General features: G+C 44.3%; 1 protein-coding gene across 7 annotated transcripts; it reads left to right on the forward strand.

The window, feature by feature from the left end:
- Positions 1-347: 347 nt before the first annotated feature.
- On the forward strand, positions 348-19,697 carry IFT27 (intraflagellar transport 27). 7 transcript variants are annotated; one of them, XR_004254525.1, is made up of 8 exons: positions 348-443; positions 3,538-3,617; positions 4,717-4,776; positions 5,442-5,501; positions 6,493-6,610; positions 6,923-7,032; positions 7,244-8,177; positions 19,486-19,697. XR_004254525.1 is itself a non-coding variant. In XM_032207437.1 (7 exons), exons 1-7 carry the CDS (start codon positions 410-412, stop codon positions 7,340-7,342), a joined length of 561 nt encoding a protein of 186 aa, XP_032063328.1. In that variant the 5' UTR covers positions 348-409; the 3' UTR covers positions 7,343-13,874. The 7 variants fall into 7 exon arrangements, 1 of the variants encoding a protein (XP_032063328.1); XR_004254524.1 differs by lacking the exon at positions 19,486-19,697 and adding an exon at positions 13,585-13,874; XR_004254520.1 differs by lacking the exon at positions 19,486-19,697 and having other exon boundaries at positions 7,244-7,570; positions 8,019-13,874.
- The last annotated feature ends 1,803 nt before the right edge of the window (positions 19,698-21,500 follow it).

Below are 21,500 nucleotides of genomic sequence, written 5' to 3' on the forward strand. Positions count from 1 at the left end.
GCTTTTTTGCTCGTAGTTTTAGTGTTTTATGCCGCCTGCCCTGGGGATTAATTTCGGCTAGATGGTACGGTCCGCTGTGTTCTACCCAATAAGAAGCCGGTCCTTGCAAACGTAACAGTTGCTAGGCAGAAATCACCCTCTCGCATCCGCACCATTAAAGCACCTCCCCCGAAAGGGGCGGGGACTCGTGTTTGACTGACAGGACGCTCGGAGGGCGGGAAAAGCCCGCCAACCAATAGCCACTCGCGGTAACCTTGATGAGCAGAACTCACAGCCAATTGAATCGGAGAATGCTGGAGGAGGCGGGGCGCCCCGTTGCTAGGGCCGCGGCGTTGCTAAGGCCGCGGCAGAGGCGGGTGGCGGCCGCCGCCTTTCCCCGGATCGGGCCGGGCCGGGCCGGGCCGGGGCCATGGTGAAGCTGGGCGCCAAGTGCCTGCTGGCAGGTGGGTCCGGCCACAGCCGCCACAGCCGCGGGGAGCCGCCGGTGCGGAACGGCAGCGAGGGGAGGCGACCCCGGGGCGGGGGAGGGGTGGGAGGGGGCGGGTGGGCGGCTGGGGCAGGGCAGGGCAGGCCCCGAGGGGTGTGGGGGGGGTGGGCCCTGAGGGAAAAGTCCTGTCAGGGTTTGGGGTGGGTGGAGGGGGGGTTGGTCTGTCAGGCTGGGGGCTCGGCTGCACGCACAGGGAATGGTTTCTTCCCGAGTGGCTTGGAACCTGGCCCAAAAAAAATAATAAATAAATAAATAAATAAATAAATAAAGGGAGGTGAAATCACCGGGTTATTTTGGCAGGGTGGGTGGTGGAAGTGAGTACAGCTGGCTGGGAACGCTGCTGGAGGAAAACTTCATCGCTTATCTATCTATCTATCTATCTATCTATTTATTTATTATTCTCCTCGTGGAAGCTCTGTGCAGTTTGAGGCAGAAGACCCGAAAGAGAGGACCTTAAAGCTTTTGTTTGCAGACAACACGTGGGTGTCGCTCTTGGCTCCAAACCTGTCGTCTTTCACCCATCACCCAGAATAAAGCCTTTGCCTTCTCTTTTTATACCCTCAGAAACAGATAACCCTCAGCTTGCACAAAGCCAGCAAACACAGAGCAGTTATTCCCCCAGCTCTTTCTTTGTGATTACTGTGGACAGTACTGTGGCCTGTCTTGTAGACTTGAAACTTGCACACTCCTTCCCCTGTGGAAGTTCTCAGGTCCCAGTCTATAGGCTTTGCTGAATGAAGTCTTTCAGGTCTTGATGTTTAATGTTATCAAAGGCCAATTCCATGACAAGTCTAGATTCTTGTAGCTTTTCCTTGGGTTACCCAGTTATGTGCTTAAACCCAATTGTGTTTGGAGCTGCGTTTGCAATTCTGTTCACAATACAAACAACAGAAATGTCTTGTTCAGTATGCAGTTCTCCTAAGTACTAGGATAATATCCGTATATTACTGAAAATAATAAATTAATGTAGCATACCTGGCAAAATAACTTCTTTCTTCCAGAAGAGAGAGCTATAATGAAATGGATATGAGCGATGAGTAACATCACCGCCACAATCTGGAGGGAACAAGAGAATGCGCTTACAGTGGTAGAAGTGAAAACATCAGAGGTAGAGCAAGAAACGCTTGTGTACCTAAGGAAATTATGAAGAATAGACTGGATCACAGTACTGGGAGCTGCACTGTGGTCAAGGAGAACAGCAGAGGGGAAAAGGGCTTTTATTAGTAAAAGAGAGACCGTTAACTTGACAATAGAAAGCGATTCCTATGTTATCTCAAGGGTAATTTGCGGACACAAAGCCAAAGATATTGTTGTTTGAGCTTACTGTGGAGACACTGTGAAGGGGTTTCCTTTGTAAAGAGGTAGTTGTCAGCAGCAGGCGTTTTACAGACGCGCTGCAGTTTTTGGCAGAATAACGGAAATATGGGTGGAAGAAAAGCTGTGGGATGCAGCACTTGCAGATGACACCAAACTAAATGAGAAGGGCGAGGAAACTTATTTTGAGAAAGTGTAACGATATAATGGGCTAAGAGGATGGCAAAGAAGAATAAAAGAAGGGGGAAAATGGGGCTGTCAAATTAAAGAAAAGTAACACATTAGGTAAGAATTTGTACTGGGTGATGAAAATAAAGGCAGCCTGCGCACTTCTGAGCAATGTATGCTTCTCTAACTCATTTCACAAAGACAGATCTAATTGTCTATTGAAATACAGAATAGCTTCCACCCAGAACAGTGTTGTCTTCAGCACAAGCTTGGATTGATCAGGGAACAAACAAGCTGATTTACCAGATTTTCCTGTCTAAATATTATGAGCCCAACTCAGCTCAAAGTAAGCAAGCACGCTAAAAATGTTTTAACAAGAACTGCATTTAGTTAATGGATCTAGGAGCAATTGGCGCTCTCCAAAATACCCTTCCTACTCTACAGTATCATGCCAGAAGATAGCTTTCCCAGTCTCCTTCACAGCCTCATCCAGGAAGCTGTAATAGGGTCAAAATAGACCCCTTTCTGGATTTATTTATTAACAATGTAACATGGAGGGTCGGTATCCCATGCTTGGCTGTTGTGAATGTTCCTTTCAGGATAAAGCTCAAACACTGAGATATTTAATTCCTGGTTTCTGTCCCTTTGAACCATCCAGGCTGCTGAAAGGATATGTGAAGAGAGGGTAAGCCCTCAGGGAACGTTGTTAACTCTTTGTTCTGCAAGGATAATGTTATGTTTCTTGGAGCTATTTGAGCATACCTGAATTCTGCAGTTCTCTGCCATTGCTTTGGGTCTTAGAGAGTAAGATTGTAACAGCGACCCAAAGCAGGGCAGATCTAAGGTTTCCCAAAGTGTTATGCAAACCACATCAGTAAACCTTAGCTCTAGAAGAGCAAAATCTAAAGCCCCTTGGTTTGCCTTCCATGCAGGGATGAATCAGCAGGCTCTTTCTCTCCAGCCAAGTGACATTTGCTTCTGTTATGCCCAGGATGCAACTAATGAGCCACCGGCAGCATTGAGTCAGCAAGAGTTGCTCACTTAGCAGGGTCAGCAAGAAGAGTTCATCGAGGAATGTTACCAGCTTAAACAGCTTTGTAGTATATAAATGACCTGTCTCTCCTTTAATCTCACTATATAACGAGAATTTGAATTTGTGGAAATTTGTGTACCAAGGACAGAAATCAGCCTGTGCAGCCCAGTCTCCCATAGCCTGGTATGTTTTTATCTGTATGACACTATATCTGGAAAATTTGAGTTCTTCAGTAAAGGCTACAGGGTAGATGTGAATTGTAGAACAAGCAGCAAGTCATGCCTGATCTGGAGACCCTTTACTGTTACTCATGAAGTAGAAATCTGATAACAGCAACAATATACGTAATGGCAATATTTATTTCATCCCATAGGTAATGCCTTTTAGATTATTTTGCGCTTCTCGTGACACTTATCTTGCCTGTATTCAGATTTGCAGTGTCCAAGTTCTTATGGCATAAGATAGGAATAGAACTGAGGGAAAATTAGATTCTCTAAGATTAACAATTTTTTTTTTATCTTTGTTTTTTTTTCAGGTGATCCAGCTGTGGGGAAGAGTGCTTTGGCCCAGATGTTCCGCAGTGATGGGGCTCATTTTCAGAAGAACTACACGCTGGTAGGCATAAATGACACAACAGCATCAAACTGCTGTCTGATGACTTTTCTAAGTCACACAGGAGAAAATAGAAGCTCTAGAGCAAAATAAATAATGTGATTTTAAGTTGAGGTGTTCAAAGTGGGTCTTATGTGGTTTTCTTTCTCCTGCACCTTAGATTCTGAAGAGAAACTGTGTAATGTTCTTCTGTGTAAGTCCTTACATTAAGTGGGTGCTGGTTTTGAAACAATGCAGAATAAATCAATTAATTTTTATAATTTTCCTGCGGAACAAATATTTTCACAAGCTTTTGCGGTGTTAGAGAATTTCCTCCTTTAGGGAATGCTCTATGAAAAAACACTGCTGAAGGAGAAAAGCTCTTAATTCCAACTATTAAATGTGCATGTGGACAGTGTGCTTATCACTATGCAAACATGAAGATGTGCTGCACAGCCCCAAGATAATTATAATCTACAGAAACTGTTCCCAGATGAAGAGGATACAGTTTGCAGTCTTTCAGTGAGAGAATCAATGGTGATGACTAATCAGAAGCAGGATAAAAATAAAAGTAAATATAAGTAAAGTAAAAAAAGGAAAATATGAGTGCGGGGAAAAAAACTAAAATATGTTTATTCATTGAAATAAAGATGGAAACCAGAAGTTAAGGATAGAAATAGAACAAACAAACAAGCTACAAAGCAGAATGAGATAAAAGGTGGAAGAGGCATGAATAATCTCAGTCCCATATGTTAGCTGATCACATGGTTGGTGCAAAACGTTCTAAGGCATGCAATAGAGCAGCAATGTGATAGTAAATGTGGCCCCACAGATACCAGCTAATACCCTAGTATACAGGCAAAGATCTGGATGTTGGTACTACTGCATCTTTTTTTTTTTTTTTCTTTTCCTTTTGAGCAAATCTACACAGCTCTGACATGTAAGCAGGACTATGTTACCCGAGCTATGAGGAGCGTTGCTGAGTTACTGAGTTCCCATCAGTCTGTTTGATGGGATTGTAATGATTCACAAGAATTGCCTCGGTCCAATGTGTAGTTGGTCTGCAGTTGGAAGGGCTCTTTAAAAGTCTTCTGAACCTTGTTTTCCTGATTCTTTTTGACAGACAACGGGCATTGAACTGTTGGTGAAGGCTGTATCAGTTCCAGAGACAAGTGATAGTGTGGTGAGTTTTTCTGTGACATAAATTGGGTCAGAAAGAGACATCCAGAGCTCAAGCCTCACTTTCTATCTCGTTCTAGTGGAAGATTGCACTGCGTGTTCATAAGGCCATTAAGTTGCATTAAGGAAATGAGACTGGTAGTATACAATTGCTGAGACTCCGGGGTTAGTTTAATCTTAAAATATATTTTACATAGTTACATCTAACAGGGCATGTTAAACCAAAGCTGTTGGCAGCATCATTAGGTCTCTGTTCTGTCTTTTAAGATGTTCGGTTTAGTTTATGTTGGAAGTTGAGACTCATCCATTTTTTTCCTTAATGCCCTACAGTCCCACTACTGGGATGTGGACATGTGTATCATTTTGTATAAATAGTGCAGGTTAGCTTCTTACTGCCTCACTACACGTATTCTGCTTCCAGTAGGGGCAGAAACCATACCCAGGGCCCCAGAGATAATCCTTTTATTGTTTATTCATGAAAAATAGCCATTTATTTTCTCATCCTGTCTGAATTTGGGAATGCTCAATGCAGACAGCTTGTCTCTTAGGGACACGAGACTGCTGTACTGAACAAAATGCAGGAATGGCAAGTTCCAGTATTTACCTTCAAAAACTTGCCCTACACTGTGGTATTCCTGGCAAGAACCTTCTCTCTGCTTCTGCTTTCAGGAATTCTTCATTTTTGACTCTGCAGGAAAAGATCTATTTTCCGAGATGCTGGAGAAACTGGTAAGTATTATGTAACAGTCCTCTCCTTCCAAAGGAGTGCTTTTGCTTTGAAGATCTGAACTCCCCAGTCTGACAGATACAGCAAACTTTGTCTTTAACATAAATGGGAGTGATTACTTCAATTGCCAATGCTTCCTGTTCTACCTATCTGAAACTTGTAAAAATACTAGAATACTTTCAAGAAGAAAGCAGGCAGATAATCCTTCAGTTTTCTCACAAAAGAAATAGGGATATATAACTGGCAATATTTGTGTGCTGTTGCTTAAAGTTATTTTTATTTCTTAGAAAAAACATCTCTTTTGCTGCTACTCCAGCAGTGGTTTGTTGTTTGTGTTTTGTTTTGTTGTTTTTTTTCTTCTTTTTTTTGTTATAGTGATGTCTTTGCAACAGGACACATTCTTGTCCTTGAGCATAACACTGTCCTTGATTTTTTTTTTATTTTTTTCTCCTTCACTCATTCCTGTCCTTACCTTTACAGTTCTCCATTGTGCTGCCTCATTTGAAAAGGTGTAGGATCGATTAATTGATGCCAAGTTTGATAAGATGGCAGAGTCAACCTAGTGGTTCGTTGCTCTACAAGAGGCAGTTGCTCTGTTGCCCTTGCACCACGTCTCGTTTGCAGGGGACCCCTCTGAAAGCTGATTCAGCTTCTCAAACTGGCAGAAAACCTTTTTACTTTTTTCCCTAGGATTAATTTTGTACTGATTCAGCATGAAGAATCAGCTTCCTCAGGGATCAGATGAGTGCCAGAGCTGGTACAAGTAAAGGAGCAGGACCACACAGACAGGAATGGGGAAGGAAAGCAAGACCACCACTCTCGCTGCCACCTACCCAGTTAACAGAGATGTGAAACCTCAGCCTGGGCATAGGGTTCCTGTATATTAGGCTTTTTATTTTTGTCTCAGCATCTGTGTTTGCCATGCAGATGCAGGCTGGCTGTTGACCACATCATTCTCATTAGAGCTGACAACGTTCCTTTCTTGCTGTGCAGTGGGAGCAACCAAACGTCCTGTGCCTTGTGTATGATGTCACTAATGAGCAATCCTTCAACAACTGTGCCAAGTGGCTGGAGAAGCTGAGAGCTCAAGCAGTTGGAATGCACATCCCAGGTAAGAAGGGGGTGATATTCTTGCTGTCTGCTCCCCTTTTGTACGGCAGCAGTTGTTCCTGTTGAGATGTGGCACAGAATATTTATTTTAAGGCAGGTGCAGACATGGCTTCCTCCGATTCATCTGCTTTTGCCACAACTCGGATAAGACATGAGGATGTTTGAGATGATGCCTTAGTGGAACCTTTTCTAGATAGTTTTAGACTGTTATCCGTGCCTCTGACGTTATCAGATACTTCTACAAATGTTCCAACATTTATTACTAACAAATCATCATTTCTGGTTTTCCTTTGTTTCTCTTCTTTTTCTGTAGGTGTCTTAGTGGGGAACAAAACAGATCTGGTTGGTCGTCGAGTTGTGGAGCAGAAACAAGCACAGGAGTGGGCTGACAAGCATGGCCTGGAATACTGTGAGATGTCAGTGGTGAGTATCTGCTCTTTTCACCATCTGTGGAAGTGGGTGTTGTAAAGTTATCTTCTCTTTCAGGTGAGGAAAGATAACTGGGGGCTGAATTCCGCTTATTTGTCCTCTAACTCACCCTCAGTTTTAAGCTGTCTTTTGTGAAGCTGTTAGAGCATAAATAGTAAAATGCTCATCCCATCTGTCATTCACAACTTTCTTGTTTCCTTTTCAGAAGGAGATGAGAAATTTTGAGGCCCCTTTCCACATCCTGGCAAAGTCATTCCACCAACTGTACAAAGAGAAAGTGGAAACCTTTCGCTCACTAGCTTGAGGGCCGTGACTGGGAATGACTTAATTAGCTTTTGAGCTTCTTCTGGGGCCCAGAATCCTGCGGACTGGGATACAGAGAGAAGAAAAAAGATGATTGCTCCCTCATGGTTATCTTCTGGTAATTCAAAATAAACTAGAAATAAGCAAGTGGAAAGACATTCTAATGAAGTTGCTACCTCAGCATTCCTTTTGTGTCCTCTGACTTGGTTCTCTGCTCACTGAAAGTCTGGTAGGTTGGAGGAGGCGGGGAGTAAAAGGGGGAGGGCAGAATGGAAATTGCCAGCTTTTTGCTTTGATAGTGCCTTGTCTCATGTCTCAGCAGACTTCCTGCTGCTACAAACAAGGATATAGAGGTTTGGAGGAGGAGAGAGGAAGCTGACAGGATATTTTTCAACTTAAGCAACCCAGCCTTGCAGGACAGGGCTGCCTCGGTCCTACTACTTGAAAAGCATTTGCAGTAGGAAGCCTATGCCCTATAGCTGATACATGGAGACTCAGATATACCGGGATTGAGGTGGATTGAGGTGTGTTTCTGGGGGGCGCCCAGAGTTTGAGGCCTATTTTAACAGTGTTACCCGTATCATTTGTAGCACTGGTAGGCTGATGACTAATATCTTTTTCTAACTGGTGGTATCTGGTTCTTTTCTTCAATGAGGCTCGCTTTCTCTGCCTGGCAGGAGCTGTCTGTCTTGCATCTGTACCACTGTCACTTGGTAATGCAGTGCCCTCTGCTGGCCCCAGGTCACAAGATTTCTGAAGAAGCTACCTCTGATGAAGCAAGCAGGACCTTCTACTGTCACATCCAAATTGGCGTGTCTGCAGAATGGGGTCATATAGTAAGAATACCTCTTTTATTCCAGGGACAAATCTAAGACTTAAATTATCTTTCTTTCTTCATGCATTTGTTATTTTATGTGGTTTTGTGTCATTTTTCATCTTGTCAGCTGAGCTTTTCAATTCCATGTTCTCATTAGATTTAGTTTTCAATCTCTTACTAGAATCAGACTCATCTTTATTGTTAAACTTCCCCTGCCTATCCTTGAATTTCAGAGCAAAGACCATGATTCTGATGTCACTGGTGGAAGCAAGATTTGGTAAATTAAAAACAACCTAGCTAAGTTACTTTGATTCAGCCATGCCTGGCTGGAAGTTTTGTATCAGAAAGGACAAAAGCCTAGAGAGAACACTCTTTTGTGTGGTGCATTGATGTCACCTCTGTAAGAATATCTGCTAATGCAGTACATGAAAGCATTCATGGTTAGGCACTGCTTTGCAGCTGGGCCTAACACTGAGGAGCTCAAAACCGTAACCTTTCTCTACTCCTAAAATTACATTAGCCTCCCTTGGGCAAGGGAGGCTGATTTTCATGGAGAATAAACACTGAGGGATTTTTCGGGCAGGCTTTTCAGGAATCTGTGTTTCAAGACTTTTATATATTTTATAACCATTTTTATGCCCGGTGCTAGGAATATGACTGTAGATGTTGTAGCAGACTTTATGAAACACCTCAAGAATCTGGAATAGCAGCTGGGCTCATTTCATTGGCAGCAGCATGTTGATGCTGGGAATTGGCTAGGGAGCATGAATACCAGCTAAAGGGGTTAAGCAGGAGCTGAGCCCTCTAGGAAAGAAAATGAATAATCCTTTTTTCTGTTTGCTTGGTTTTTTCCCCCTCAAGAAGCCACTTGGGAAAATGTGATAGTACTAGTTAGGAAAGCTTTTACTTCCTCCAAATAAGGAGGACTCCTCCATGGATTTAGGGTCACTAGAAGATTCATCCTTTTTGACTTGACTTGGCATCCTTGTTGTACATGGGTTGCCTTGTGAATTCTGGGGGCTGTCTCTTTATTTACATGGGCTGAGGAGGGGTTTGCCTGCAGATGTTAGTGCCTCTGCCTATTAAGAATAAAAGCTATTTTGGATGCTGTGCTGATCTAGTTAAAGAACCAAAGAAGGTTTGTTTTGATTTGGTAGCTCATTTGCCCCTAGTTCTACTGATGATGTGATTACAACACAAGACGGATATTTTTTCATACCGAAAATATCGTGCCAGGTGTGTCTGCCACCTGTGACGTGGTGTAGGGGGGAATGAATGCCTTGGGAATAGGTGATGAAATGAATCCCGTATGATCTTTAACTAGGGAGTTCAATCTCTCTGCCCCGGAAAGACTTCCCATGGCTTCAAATAAACAGTCAAAATGCACCAGTAAGATGAAGATCGGTGAACATTGTTTTATTAAATGAACACAGAAGCTGGAGGATCTCATTAAGGGAGTGCTTGCAGAGGTGATTTAGATTTATAGGGAACCTGCTTTTGATAGGTTAGTGAAGAAAAATGCATCCCATGCAGGGAAAGATATATTGCCTGAGAGAGGAAACATATAATCTAATTAGCTATCAGTAGGGATTCACCCACTGCCCCTTTCTTTCCTTCCACAGGCCAGGACTAGAATTAGAAAAAAGGTTGTCCCTAAAGCATGTAGCCCAACTTGATTTTACGGCACCGTTTCAAGGACTAACGTAGACACGATTTAGTGTCTGTCAAAATGGTGTGTTTGGTCATCACTGTCTCAGTCGTTCCAAATGCATTTTAAAAGCGTAATATATTGTTCCTTCGTGGCTAATGTGCTATACAATACCAGCATGATGCAGGCGATGCTATTTTCCTAATTTGACCTTGATCGTAGAAACTAGTAGTGAAGGGTGAGTGGAGTCCATGGGAGCCAGATACAGACAGGCTGTGAAAAAGAGTTTTGTGTCTGTGTGAAGGAGTTTGGGTAGCGACTAGGTGAGCTAGATGAGCAGGACGAGTAAGAGTCTGAAGCCATTAGTAATTTCTCTTACTGTGGCCAGCAGCTGTTGTGGTCATATCTGTAGAGCAAGGATGCTTTTTGCTGCTTATAGCCTTTGCAATTCCCTGAATTACAGACACCGTGGAGGACAGTGGGAGGAAGGCAGAAAGCATGTCTGCTGACCAGGAAGCTTGTTGTCTTCTTACAGCTCCCCTACTTTGTCCAGCTGTGCATGCTGAGCACCTGCAGCAGTGAATGTTTACAACCTAGAAGAGCCCCAGCTCAACCAGAACTGAAATTTCAAAAGAAGGGAGAGAAAACAAGCAGCATTTTTAACTGTCTGTAAGAGATTAATATATAGTCCTTTTATAGAAGCTTGTTTGATTAAAAAAAATAAAATCTTTCCTCGAGCCCCTCCTTCTTACCTTTTCTTTGGTCCTCATTTCTCATGTTTCTGCTCTATTAGAATCCCTGTTACACTTGTGCCCTGCTTTACATGGCTTGAAACATTACCAGCTGATTTTTAAAACCTTCTAATTTCCCCATTGACTATTCCCAAGGCTACCTTTCATCTTAGAGAGATTAATAGATAAAAATTTTTAAAAAGTGGAATTTTTAGTCAAATTGTCATGGAAGAATGAACTTCAGGAAGCTGACTGACATTCTGAAATTTTACTGGAAATCTGTTTTTGTAAAGTTGTCATGTTAAAGATGCTTCAATGGTTTGGTATGGTTTGGTTTTGCCAGACATACTCTACCATGAAGCGAAATGCAGGATGTAGAACTGCAGAAAGATCAGGTCGTATTGTGGGATTTAATAGGAGTTTCAAAGCTGATCACACTGTGATAAGAGCTGTTCAGTCTTAACAATGGAGTGGTCACTGCTGTTCATAATAAAGCATTAAATATACTGAAATGGGGCTGTGAAAAAGTTCCTTGTAGAGATTTATTCATTTTAGAGACTTAAAACTTTAGAAAAGACATCTTTCAGAAAACCGATCTGATAAATTACACCATTTGGTCCAGGGTTATTTCTGATATAACTTCGGCAACTTGAAGGGCTGGATTTAGTCTTTTATTCCAATTGACTCCCTTGGGTAAGCTTCATTTCTTTACCTTCTATACATCTTGGGCCAATCTGAACTGATAGCAAAAGACACATGATGCTGTTGAAAATGAAATACTGCCTTGGGGCAGAAGGATAAACCGTGTGGCCTCCTGAGGTCCTCCAAGCAATACTTTATATAATTCTATTAGATTAAGTGGGGAAAGAAGTAGTGTGGAAAGCACAAAACAGGCTAAGTCATAAACTAGCAATTAAACTGGGAGCTGGGCCGGGCTACAGCAGAAAACGTACAATCTATCCCAATTAAGAGCTGTATCTCAAGAGAAAGCAGGAGCCTGACGCAGGTGCTGACAGCAGGGAAAACACTGTATTTCTGTTCTGCAGGCAGCAAATGCTTTCTGCTGGTGCTTACACAGACCCGTGGGGGTCCATACCCTGCTCAAGACTGTGCTCTGCTTTTAATAATTACTGTATCTGTGATGTTCAGGTGGCAACTGCTTGCAGTTGTTGTCTCATCTGCCTGTATAAAGCCAGCAGTGGGATGGCAGATCTCTGCTAGTAGCGGGAAGACATTCCTATTCTGGATACCATCCGTTATGGGACCCCTCTCTCTCCATGGGGTCTTGGTCTTTCTTTTCCTATCTCATATCCACTTCTTGACGGGGAATAGCCACCTCTGTTTGTTCTTAGCAAGCGATCTTTTCATCTCGCAGATGGTACTCCGTGGTCCTGCGGCTAAGAGATTTCTAGGACCTTCTGCAGCAGAGGTGGATTCTGAGCAGGAGCTATTCAAGGGCCATGTTGGCCCCCCCACGTCCCTCTTAGCCTCAGGGCACATCATCTCTCTGCTTCTCGCATCCCATTTCCTCCTCCTGCTGTCATCTTGCCTTGAGAACAATGTCTTCTGTGCCAGTTGCCCTTGGCTCTGTTGACCCGGAACAGCAATGCTTGGGGGAGGGAGAAAGCAGAGAGCCCCTCAATCTCTGCTCCTTTCGGTGCACTTAGGTGTTGTGACTCCCTGCCCAAGTCCCCTGAGAGAAGGGGACGTTGCTCAGTCCAGAGTGTAATTTCCTGGCAGAAGACCCCCAGCAGAGTCCTGGCAGCCTCCTCTTGGCTCTTCAGAGCTTGCCGCAGTGTAACTTTCACAGACACTGGCTGTTCTCATTTTGACTTGGAGTTGTGGATTTTTTTTCTTATTATTATTATATTTTTTACTCCTTGGGGGTCTTTTTCTCATTTTTCTGCCACAGCTTCACGTATTTCCTCCCCTAAAGCAGTTTGTCAAGAAAAGTCTGCAATAGCTCTCTTTCCTGGTCTCTGAGATCAAATCCAAATTTGGCAATGTTTAAAAGGGAAATGTGACAGACCCTACATGCCAAGCTGGGTTCGGGGATGGGGTCAGTTTGATGAGCTTCCCTCCAGCCAGATACGCTTCAGCTGGAGAAATGTGGAGCCTGTAATCTTTCTGCACAAGTGCTGGAAAAATAAACAACGTGAGGACCTAAAGTTAGGGACTGTTAGAGCAGGTACACGGGCAGAACTGAGCAGCTGCTGTGTCTTGAGCAGTGGAAATGCGGGAGCAGTCGGAGAACAGGCGAGTGTAAGAAAGAGTGGGGTGTGTATTCCTTCACGAAAAGCCCAAGGGATTTGCCGAGGCAGAGTGGGAGGGTGGGAAATCTGAGTGGAAAGGCCTAAGGGTTTTCCTCGCTTGTAGAATTATGTATGGAAATCAAGTGGGAGGAAAAGTAATTTTTGCTTGAGCCATTGAGGGAAAGTGAGGATACATGCTAGTGCTGCAGGTTGGGGAGCAGGTGGCAAGAATAAATAACTGAACATTGACTGGCAGGGCCCAGATCTCTGGGCCAAGGTTGGTTTGGGGAATTCAGCGCTGTGACGAGTAAGGTCAACGGTTGCCATCAGTTTAGGTTCAGGTTGTAGGGCCTGCGTTAGAACAAGGCAGGGTGAATTAGAGTCTGCGTGACAGGGTCAGCGCTGGGGTTATGATAGGGCAGTAGTGAGAACCCATAATGACAAGTAATGTGGGGAGATAATTATAGTACGCTGCGCTGCTCTGAGGAGCAGTGGCTGAAGTCAGCACATTCAGGTGAGACCAGAAAAAGCAGGTAGGCTACAGAAACAGTGGAAGAGTGTGAAGTGATGCTGGAAATTCAGCTTGTATTCAATTCTTCTAAGGGGATTTCTGAGGGGAGGGTAATAGACACCTACGATTATTACCCGCAGAGCTTTGTATTATTACAACACAAATTAATTCTGTTGTTTCTGTTGCTAGAAACTGGGTGATACGTTTGCTTAAACATTTTTCTTTTTTTTAGGGGGTGGGGGGGGGCAACCAACCCATAATATTTCTGCATAATTGTGCTGCAGCCTCCTGAATACATTATATGCATCCATTCAGAAAATGAAAAGAGAACCTGCACTTCACCTGGCCAAGCAGATGTGACGGCTGCAACTTGAGCATTGACATTGCACAACAAAAGCTTCATGATCAGTTTGCACTGCAGAAGACCTCCCCAGAACACCAATACATAACCTAAAAAAGAAATAGAAAAATGCAATGTGTATGTGGTCAATATAAAGCAGCTAGAAATCACCTTGTTCACGAATAAAACCAACTACAATTAAAAATGCCCTCAGCTCTGCATGGGAGGAATCTCTTTTCTGTGTTGGTTTCCTTTCTTTGCTTTTGCTAATCTCTTGATTCTTGCAAAGCGTCACGTACTCTAACAGTTGTGCGTGACCACTGCGTGCTATTTCTGGACCTTTGTTTTTGTGATGTTGGATGGCTTCGGTGTGGGGACTGTGAGCCAGGACGTGTTGGGATTCAGGTTGCGGTTGAAGCATCAGGCATGAAATCGGTTTGTGAGGGCAGCAGAACAGAGGCTGGGAAAGAGTCCCACAGTTAAGATCATGCTTTTTTTTCAGTGCTGTTGTCAGCAGAGGTATCAGGCTGCAAGGAATGGGAAAATGTTAGGGAGAGGACAGGGGGATGTTTTGGGTACAGACACAAGCAGGTTAATGCAGCTCTTTCTATCCTTTCTAGTCTCTGAACCCACCGAGACCTGGGCATGTTTTTTTTAAGTGGACTGAGTCGTTGCTGTTGATGCCCACCCAACTAAGGCTGCCGCCAGGGTGGCTTTAGGCAGACGTGATCACTGGATGCCACCTGGGTCCACAACCTTTCCGATACCCGATTCCTCTACGCTCTCCATTCCTCTTGCCTCTCGCTGGGGTTATAAACCAACACCAGGAAAAAAACACTGGCCTTTCTGTACACTGCCACCCTCCCCGACCCCTCTGCTCCCCATCTGTGCGAGGCCGGAGCCTGTGCCCTGCTGGGCTGGCACCAAACTGGACCGGTACGGGAGCGAGAGAGCTGTGCCCACGTCGGATGCGCGTCTCCGTGCGGGTGAGGGGCATCCGAGGCAGGCCCCCTTTCCTCCTTTTATCAGACTGCTCTCATTTATTATACCATCTGTTTTCCCAGCGCTGGAGATGATGCTGGGGATATGTGACTTGGGGCACTCAGGCAGAAACTGGCCTGCACAAGGCCGGCCATGTGTTTGCCTCCTAGCAATGCAGCGGTCAGCAGCAAATTCTTTGCCGCCGCCTCCTCTCAGTATGGGAGAGAGCGAGTGTGGGCCTGGGCGTGTAGGAGACACAAAGAGATGAAATATGTGATGAGGGGGGGAGGCAGGCGAGGGGAGATGTGCCGGGGTCCACGGGTGTCAGCTCGAGAGGAACCGGGGGAAAGCGGGACAAACGGACAGATGGGATGAAGAACGGGTTGGTGGGAGGGAAAGACAGGCGGAACAATTGGGGTGAGGGGAGACAGCGAGAGCAAGGCTGAGCAGGAAGGACAAGCAGGAGGATTCGGTCGGTGTGTGGCAGGGAGAGAGATGGATTGTCTGTGGGAGAGAGATGTGTGTCAGCCAGGCGCTACGGTAATAGGTAACGGGATAACTACAGAGATGGAGATAAAGCGATTGCGTGCGTGCCTGTTTGTATATGCCTGTGCAAAGGGGGAGCCGAGTGAATGACAGGGAGGGAGAACAGCCATAGGGAGCGAGGAGAGAGATAAAGCAGAGCTATAAGAAGGAGCAAAAGAGCAAAGCTAGAGATCAACCGTGGGGAAAAAAAAAAAGGAAAAAAAAGAGATGTGGGAAGGCGAGGCAGCCTCGCAGTGCAAACAAGAGCTGGGATTTGGCAGGGGGACGGGAGGGGGCTCATAGGAGAAGGGAGGCTAACACAAATACACTTGTGTATTTGGGGCTGAGGTTCTCCTGCTGGGGCCGGAGAGAGAATGCAGGGCAGAGATCAGAGCACAAATCCCCGGTACTAGAAGGAAGCATTTCCACGCACGCACGGCTCGCTGCTGGTGCAGGGACCCAGTGGACCAGGGAATGTAAATGCCAGCGTGCAGGCGCAGGTTGTTTCCTGCCTGCTGAACTGCAGAGTACCTGAGCATCTGCAACCTGTGGGCTGCCTCTTGCCAGCGTGCCTGCTTGGCTGCTGGGAGCTGTTTAAGATGGCAGGTCAAGCATTTATTTATCATTTTCTTCTCCTCCCTCTTGCCCTTTATCCTCGCAGTGTGCTCTCAATGGGAAAGGAGACATGAAAAACACAGTGCCCAAATTCACAGGCACTTTCGTAATTCTTCCACCTCATGTCATACTCGCCACCTTGCTTTGCTGCCTGACTCTACCACCACCTTGACCATTTCTTTTCTTTTCTGTCCTTTGCCATGTCTTTTTTCATCTCCTTCCTTACATCTTCCTTCAACTTTCCATCATTTTAAATTTTCACTCTTCCCTGTAACTCCATCCCCCCTTCTCTGTTGTGCTCCAGACTTCTAGGTTATGCGCCTCCCCTTGTTGGTTCAGCTTATTCCTCCTGGTTGCCCTGTTTCTTTTCTTTTGCTCCTTTTAATCTCTCCCTGGTTCCTCCATCTCCTTCTGTCTGCCTGCTTCCTCTCATTCACTGTCTGTCTCTTTTGAACTGGGTTGTGAATTCTGTTGGCATCAGAGTGGGACAAACTGTAAAACCGAGGTTCCCGGAGGGCCAGGTTGTGATCATTTTATTTTTACAATGTCCTTGGATGTATAAAGGTGTTTGTTTGAGGGGGAGGAGCAGTGCATGTGCTCCATGTGGGAGAAGAGAGGGGAGCGCGGGCCAGAACGAATGAAGCTTAAAACTAATATAGGTCAGTTGCAGAGAAGAGTCCCAGTGGTCTGTGAAGCAGAGAAGCAGTTTGTCGCGTCAGACCGGCTGCTGGAAAGATGGCAGCTGAACAGTTTCATCCAAATGATGCCAGCAACCTGGAGAAGTGTCCTGTCAAAGAGTGCAGGGGAGGAGAGCCAGGCCCTGCACAGCTCGTCTCCGGCCACCTCCCTCACCCAGGGAATAGCCAGCCTCAGTTTCCTTCTTCCTGCCTCTGAGCTGTCTTCTCCTCTGCGTGTTCCTCTGTCCTCACGTGGAGGGGGGAACAAGGCTGAGGTACACCTCCAGGTGCCCCCTGCCAAACCCAGGGGGCCCAGGTGGATAACAACAGAGCCTTGGAGTATGTCCTGAGGTGTGTGGCCAGCCTCTGCTGGGGTCAGTGCTGCCGAGGAGCCCCACACAGCCAGCAGGGAGATGTCACCAAGGCTCTGGGCCTGGCCTGGTTGAGCTGGAAGAGCCGAGGGCTCTCCCTGGCACTGCTGGGAGTTGATTTTTCTCTGCATAAGAGCCCTCACTTGCCATGATTTGCCACAGTATGTGTAAACTCTGCACATGCCGTTCCCAGAGATCTTCACAAGTGGTTAGCAGTTGCAGTGAATGACTGGAAGTGGCAAGTCCTGATGAGCCCAGCATTTGGCCTCGGAACTTCTGATTTCATTTCTATTAAGAGTTTTGTTGCTATAGGAGGTTAATCTGCTAAAATGACATCTTGATATCAAAACAGACATCCAGAGTTTCAGAGATACTTGGAGCCTATACAGCTCTGTAAAATCAACGTGAGATGCTGACTGCTCAGCACAACTGAAAATCAGGACAGTTCTTCAATGTCTAAACACAGAGTTAGGAGCCTAAATAGACATACGTGTTTTGTTTTCTTTTTAAAATAGGCCTCTGCTCCCAAAGCAGGGAATGTCACCCATCTTCAGCTTCTGTCCGTGGTGTACTCTTCTGCGCATACCAGAATGCTCCAGTCTAGCATCTGACTGGCTTAATCCAATGTGTTTAGCCTACTTCCTCTGTAGGAGTTCACACTGCAGCCCCTAAAGCATTGTGATGGTAATAGAGAACCAAATCTGAGGAATTCATACAATGGCTCTGTGGTCACAATGCACCAGCTGGCTTTCACTGAAACAGTCTCTAAAGAACACGCACATCTCAGAAGATTCCTCCCTGACTTTGTGAGACTACAAAAAGAAATCCTCCTCACATTAAAATCTGTAGCCTGTTATCACTGATATCAGTGGGACCCCGTGATTTTGAGCTTTCTAAGATTCCCCGCTCACTGAGCTCCTGATTAGGTGTTGGGATACATGCTTCTCTTGATTTGAAAAATCAAAGTGACAACATAAACTATCCCAGAGCTTAACTACTTATTTTATTTTGCTTCGGATGTTCCTTCTAGGGTCTCTCTTAACCCTGATTTATTACTGAGCATCAGAAAAATTAAAAGTTCGATATTCCATCCCTGACACCCTTAGCTATTTGACAGATCAAGAGCTAGGAGGGTCCTAAAGAAGACAGATGAGTATATATCTGGTTTGCAGAAGGGTTACCTGCAGCAGTACCGCCAGACCTAGGAGAGCAAGTCTGCCCCGTCCAGCAAGCCTCAGCGATGCCTCTGTGGCAGCTGAGCACCAGATGACAAAAGCTGGTGTTTAGGCTGAATTGTGGCTTTAAATGGTAATACCAAATAGATGAGGTTGCACACGATCCTCTTCTCTGTCTTCATCTGCTCCCTTTACACTGGAAGAAAGTCTGATATCAGGGAATATTGATCAGGGTCAACATGGAGCGTCTTCACTGTAGGCCTCGCTTTCCTCCAGCATTTATCACTGTACTAATGTTTCCAGGAAGCTTCTGAAAATCTTCAGTTCAGAAAGAAAGAAACCAACAACTTCTCTTTCTTGCCTTACTCTTTAAAATTCTCGTCTCTGTTTATTGCTATGTTTACCTGAAAATAGGCTTTTTTCTTCTTTAAGAGTCCTACCACAGCTACTGCACATTTCCTCTCTGGCATTTCATGTACCTGTTTGTTAAGAAATGATGGCTTTTTTAACCCATGCATTCTGACCAGGAGACAAGAGGCAGGTCTGGGGTGAGTTCTAGTCCTGGTTAATGAATGAATAGACAAGGACCTATTTCAAACAAGACTGAGTTACTTGTGCCCATATTTCATGCAGTTCCAGTGAGACGCATTGCTCTGTGATCTATTCTGGAGACCTTTTACCTGTGTCTTGACTTAAGAGCAAAGTCTGATCACAAAACCTGTGCTATACTCTTTTCACCAACTTCTTGTGAACAATGTGTGATTCAGTTTGGGTTCTTGCCTCCTCTCCTTTGTTTTCTTTAGCTCTGATTTTCAGGTATTTGCTTATCCAGGTGTCAAGGCTCTGGTACCTCTTGGCCCTGTTTCCTGGAATACGCTTCCAGGGCTGGAGGTATATGGATGGCTGTGAGAACAATCTGTGCCTGATTTGATTTTGCATATGGATGGAGAGGAGAAAATAAAAAAGAAAAAAAGAAAAAAAAAAAAAAACACAAAGGTTTACATGAAGTGTCTGAGGATACAACAAAGGAGTAGGAATGAAATGTAAATAAATGGGTCTTAAACAGGATTTCTATGGGACATGATTTATGCAGGAGTAAGGGTAGAGTCGTGCATTCATTTATACACAGGATGGGCCAGCACGAAGGTAACCTGGGATTATAGATCAAGTGTAGAAAAATGTACATTCTGGAGTGGAAAAGTATGAGGGACAACATCTGGGGTGTGTGGGGGGTAGTGTCTTTAGTTTAACATAGCTATGCAAATAAGTGGGATAGACATTCTGTTGAGATAGGGGAATGTTCTCACAACTGATTTTCTCTGCTAGCCTTGTTCACTAAGTTTACATGTCAACGTGTATATATATATCTCCTCATATCTCATCACTGAGGATACTTTACCAAATACTGTAATTCCAGCTAGAGTGACTGGTTAGCAGCCTGCCCTCTGTTACAGTTAATGGGTTGCAGGCATTGATTTTCTTTTCTATTCCTATTGATTAGGAGGCTGCTGTACACACAAACCTCAGCACAGCATGGAAAGAGGAAGAGAGGCAAAACAGTTCTCATCCCAGCAATTCATCATGGCTGAAAATTCGTCCTGGAAATCCCAATCTTGTCCCACTATCTCTTTCAAGTAAAGAAGGAAGCCTTTCCCTTTTTGAAGAATTCAACCCACAAGCCACATGAAATGACACTGCTTTTTCCAACCGTCTTCAAGGAGCAAACATTTCAAAGGTTGCCATTCAATGCAAGAAAAGGTTGTGTGAGACAAAGGAGCCTTGCGCTGAAGGCACAGGAGTTTTAACTTCAAGACTCGATCTGCAACAGATTTCTTGGACAACCTTTGGTACCCAATGCATTTATGAGAGTACCCAGATCTCACTAAAATCAGTGGATAGACTTTGGTGGGCTTTGGGATTTTGTTTCAGTGCCTCCACAAACTGATGAAAATGTTGCATTATGACAGTGTACAAGACTAAATTTTTTTTTTTTTTTTTTCCAAAAGATTTAGTTTAGAAGAGTATATAGGTCAGAAACTGAAGGACTTATGTATTGTAGCCTTATACCCTCATACTTACTCGCTGTTAGACTTCCACTCATATCTAATGCAGGAGCTTTTCATGCGCTCTCACAGTGGCACCAGCACTGCTTTTGCACAGAGTCCTCCTCAATTTAATCATTAGATCTCTGTACCATGTATCTCCCTTCTTTCTTCCTTTCTGGTCACAATATTATGCTAGATATGAATCTCCTATAGTATTTGAATATTTTATATTTACATTGTCTTTTATGTTGATTCTCAGGTTAAAAGACTGCAAGATAAGGCGAGATGACCACTGAGGTGTTTTGTGTTTTTTTTTTTTTCCATCTGGATTTCTGTCTCTATCATCTCTACCTTCTCTACCAGTGATTTTCTGGGGAAAAAAAAAAAAAAATCAACATTTTCTGTCTTAGGTTTACTAGTTTTCTAATTTGGTCTAAGAAAACCACCAGCATGCAGACATGATGTGAATAATGTTTCTTATGAACTTTTGGTCCCTCAGCTTTGGACGCCAGTTATGACTGCTCGGATCACCCCCCCTGCTTGCTTAACTATACAGATATATGGCCTCTAGTGAAATTCCTTTAACATTAATTCTTTTTCTGGATCATATCTCACTTCCATCTTTTCTGCTCCATTGGCTTTCAGTTCTATAATCATCACCCTAACCCCAATTTATTTTTCCTAACATCTTCTCTGCTGGTGTATCTGTCTATTAACACCTCTGCTCTGCCTGCAGAACAGCTGCATCAACTCCATCTCTTTTACATCTCATTACAGAAGCTCCTTCTGCGATGGCCTGCCCAGTATGAAGATTCCTAGATACCAGATCACTGTCTGATTTTTCTCATACGAGCTGAAAAGCTCCACTGCAGCACTTAATGCACAAATACTCTATTCAGTTCCATTACCATCCCATGGAGCTGCTTCCGACTTGATGCCCTTCATCTCCCTTCCTGCATCTTTCTCGTGCCCCTTTCTTTCCTACAGCACTGCCCCTTCTCTCCACAAATAGCAGCACTCTTGGTTTGCCATTGGAAGCAGACTTCCTGCGGCTCCCTGTCTCATCAGCTTCTCATTTCAAGTAATTTAAAATGTAATTTAAAATCTCTCTATTTCCTCCAGACTATTAATTTCTCTCTCCTTACTCTTCTATAGATGTCATTCTGTTTTGCACTATTCGGTAAGATGCGACTGTTGTAAAAATCTGCCACAGTGTTTTCAGTCTGTATTCTCATTTTGTATTCTCATTTTTAATGATTCTTTGTAGGAAAGATGAAATCTCAGCACAGCATCTAGCCACAGCACAAGCAGTCGCACAGGACATTCTGGCATTTGCATTGCCTTTGTTCCATTCTTCTCCTGTGGCATTTAGAACTGTAGAGGGATTATTGTGAATGGTCTAAGAGCATATAAGTAGGATATCAGGAAGAGAATTATTTCTGGAATTTGGGAAGTGTAAGGCAGGAACCCT

Source organism: Aythya fuligula, chromosome 1 (assembly GCF_009819795.1).
Source record: "Aythya fuligula isolate bAytFul2 chromosome 1, bAytFul2.pri, whole genome shotgun sequence".
NCBI classification, from domain to species: domain Eukaryota; kingdom Metazoa; phylum Chordata; class Aves; order Anseriformes; family Anatidae; genus Aythya; species Aythya fuligula.

Coding starts and splice junctions, on each gene's coding strand:
- IFT27 (XM_032207437.1), top strand. CDS start 410: ATGGTGAAGCTGGGCGCCAAGTGCCTGCTGGCAG. Junction 444..3,537: donor CGCCAAGTGCCTGCTGGCAG/GTGGGTCCGGCC, acceptor TTTTTTTTTCAG/GTGATCCAGCTGTGGGGAAG. Junction 7,033..7,243: donor AATACTGTGAGATGTCAGTG/GTGAGTATCTGC, acceptor TTTCCTTTTCAG/AAGGAGATGAGAAATTTTGA.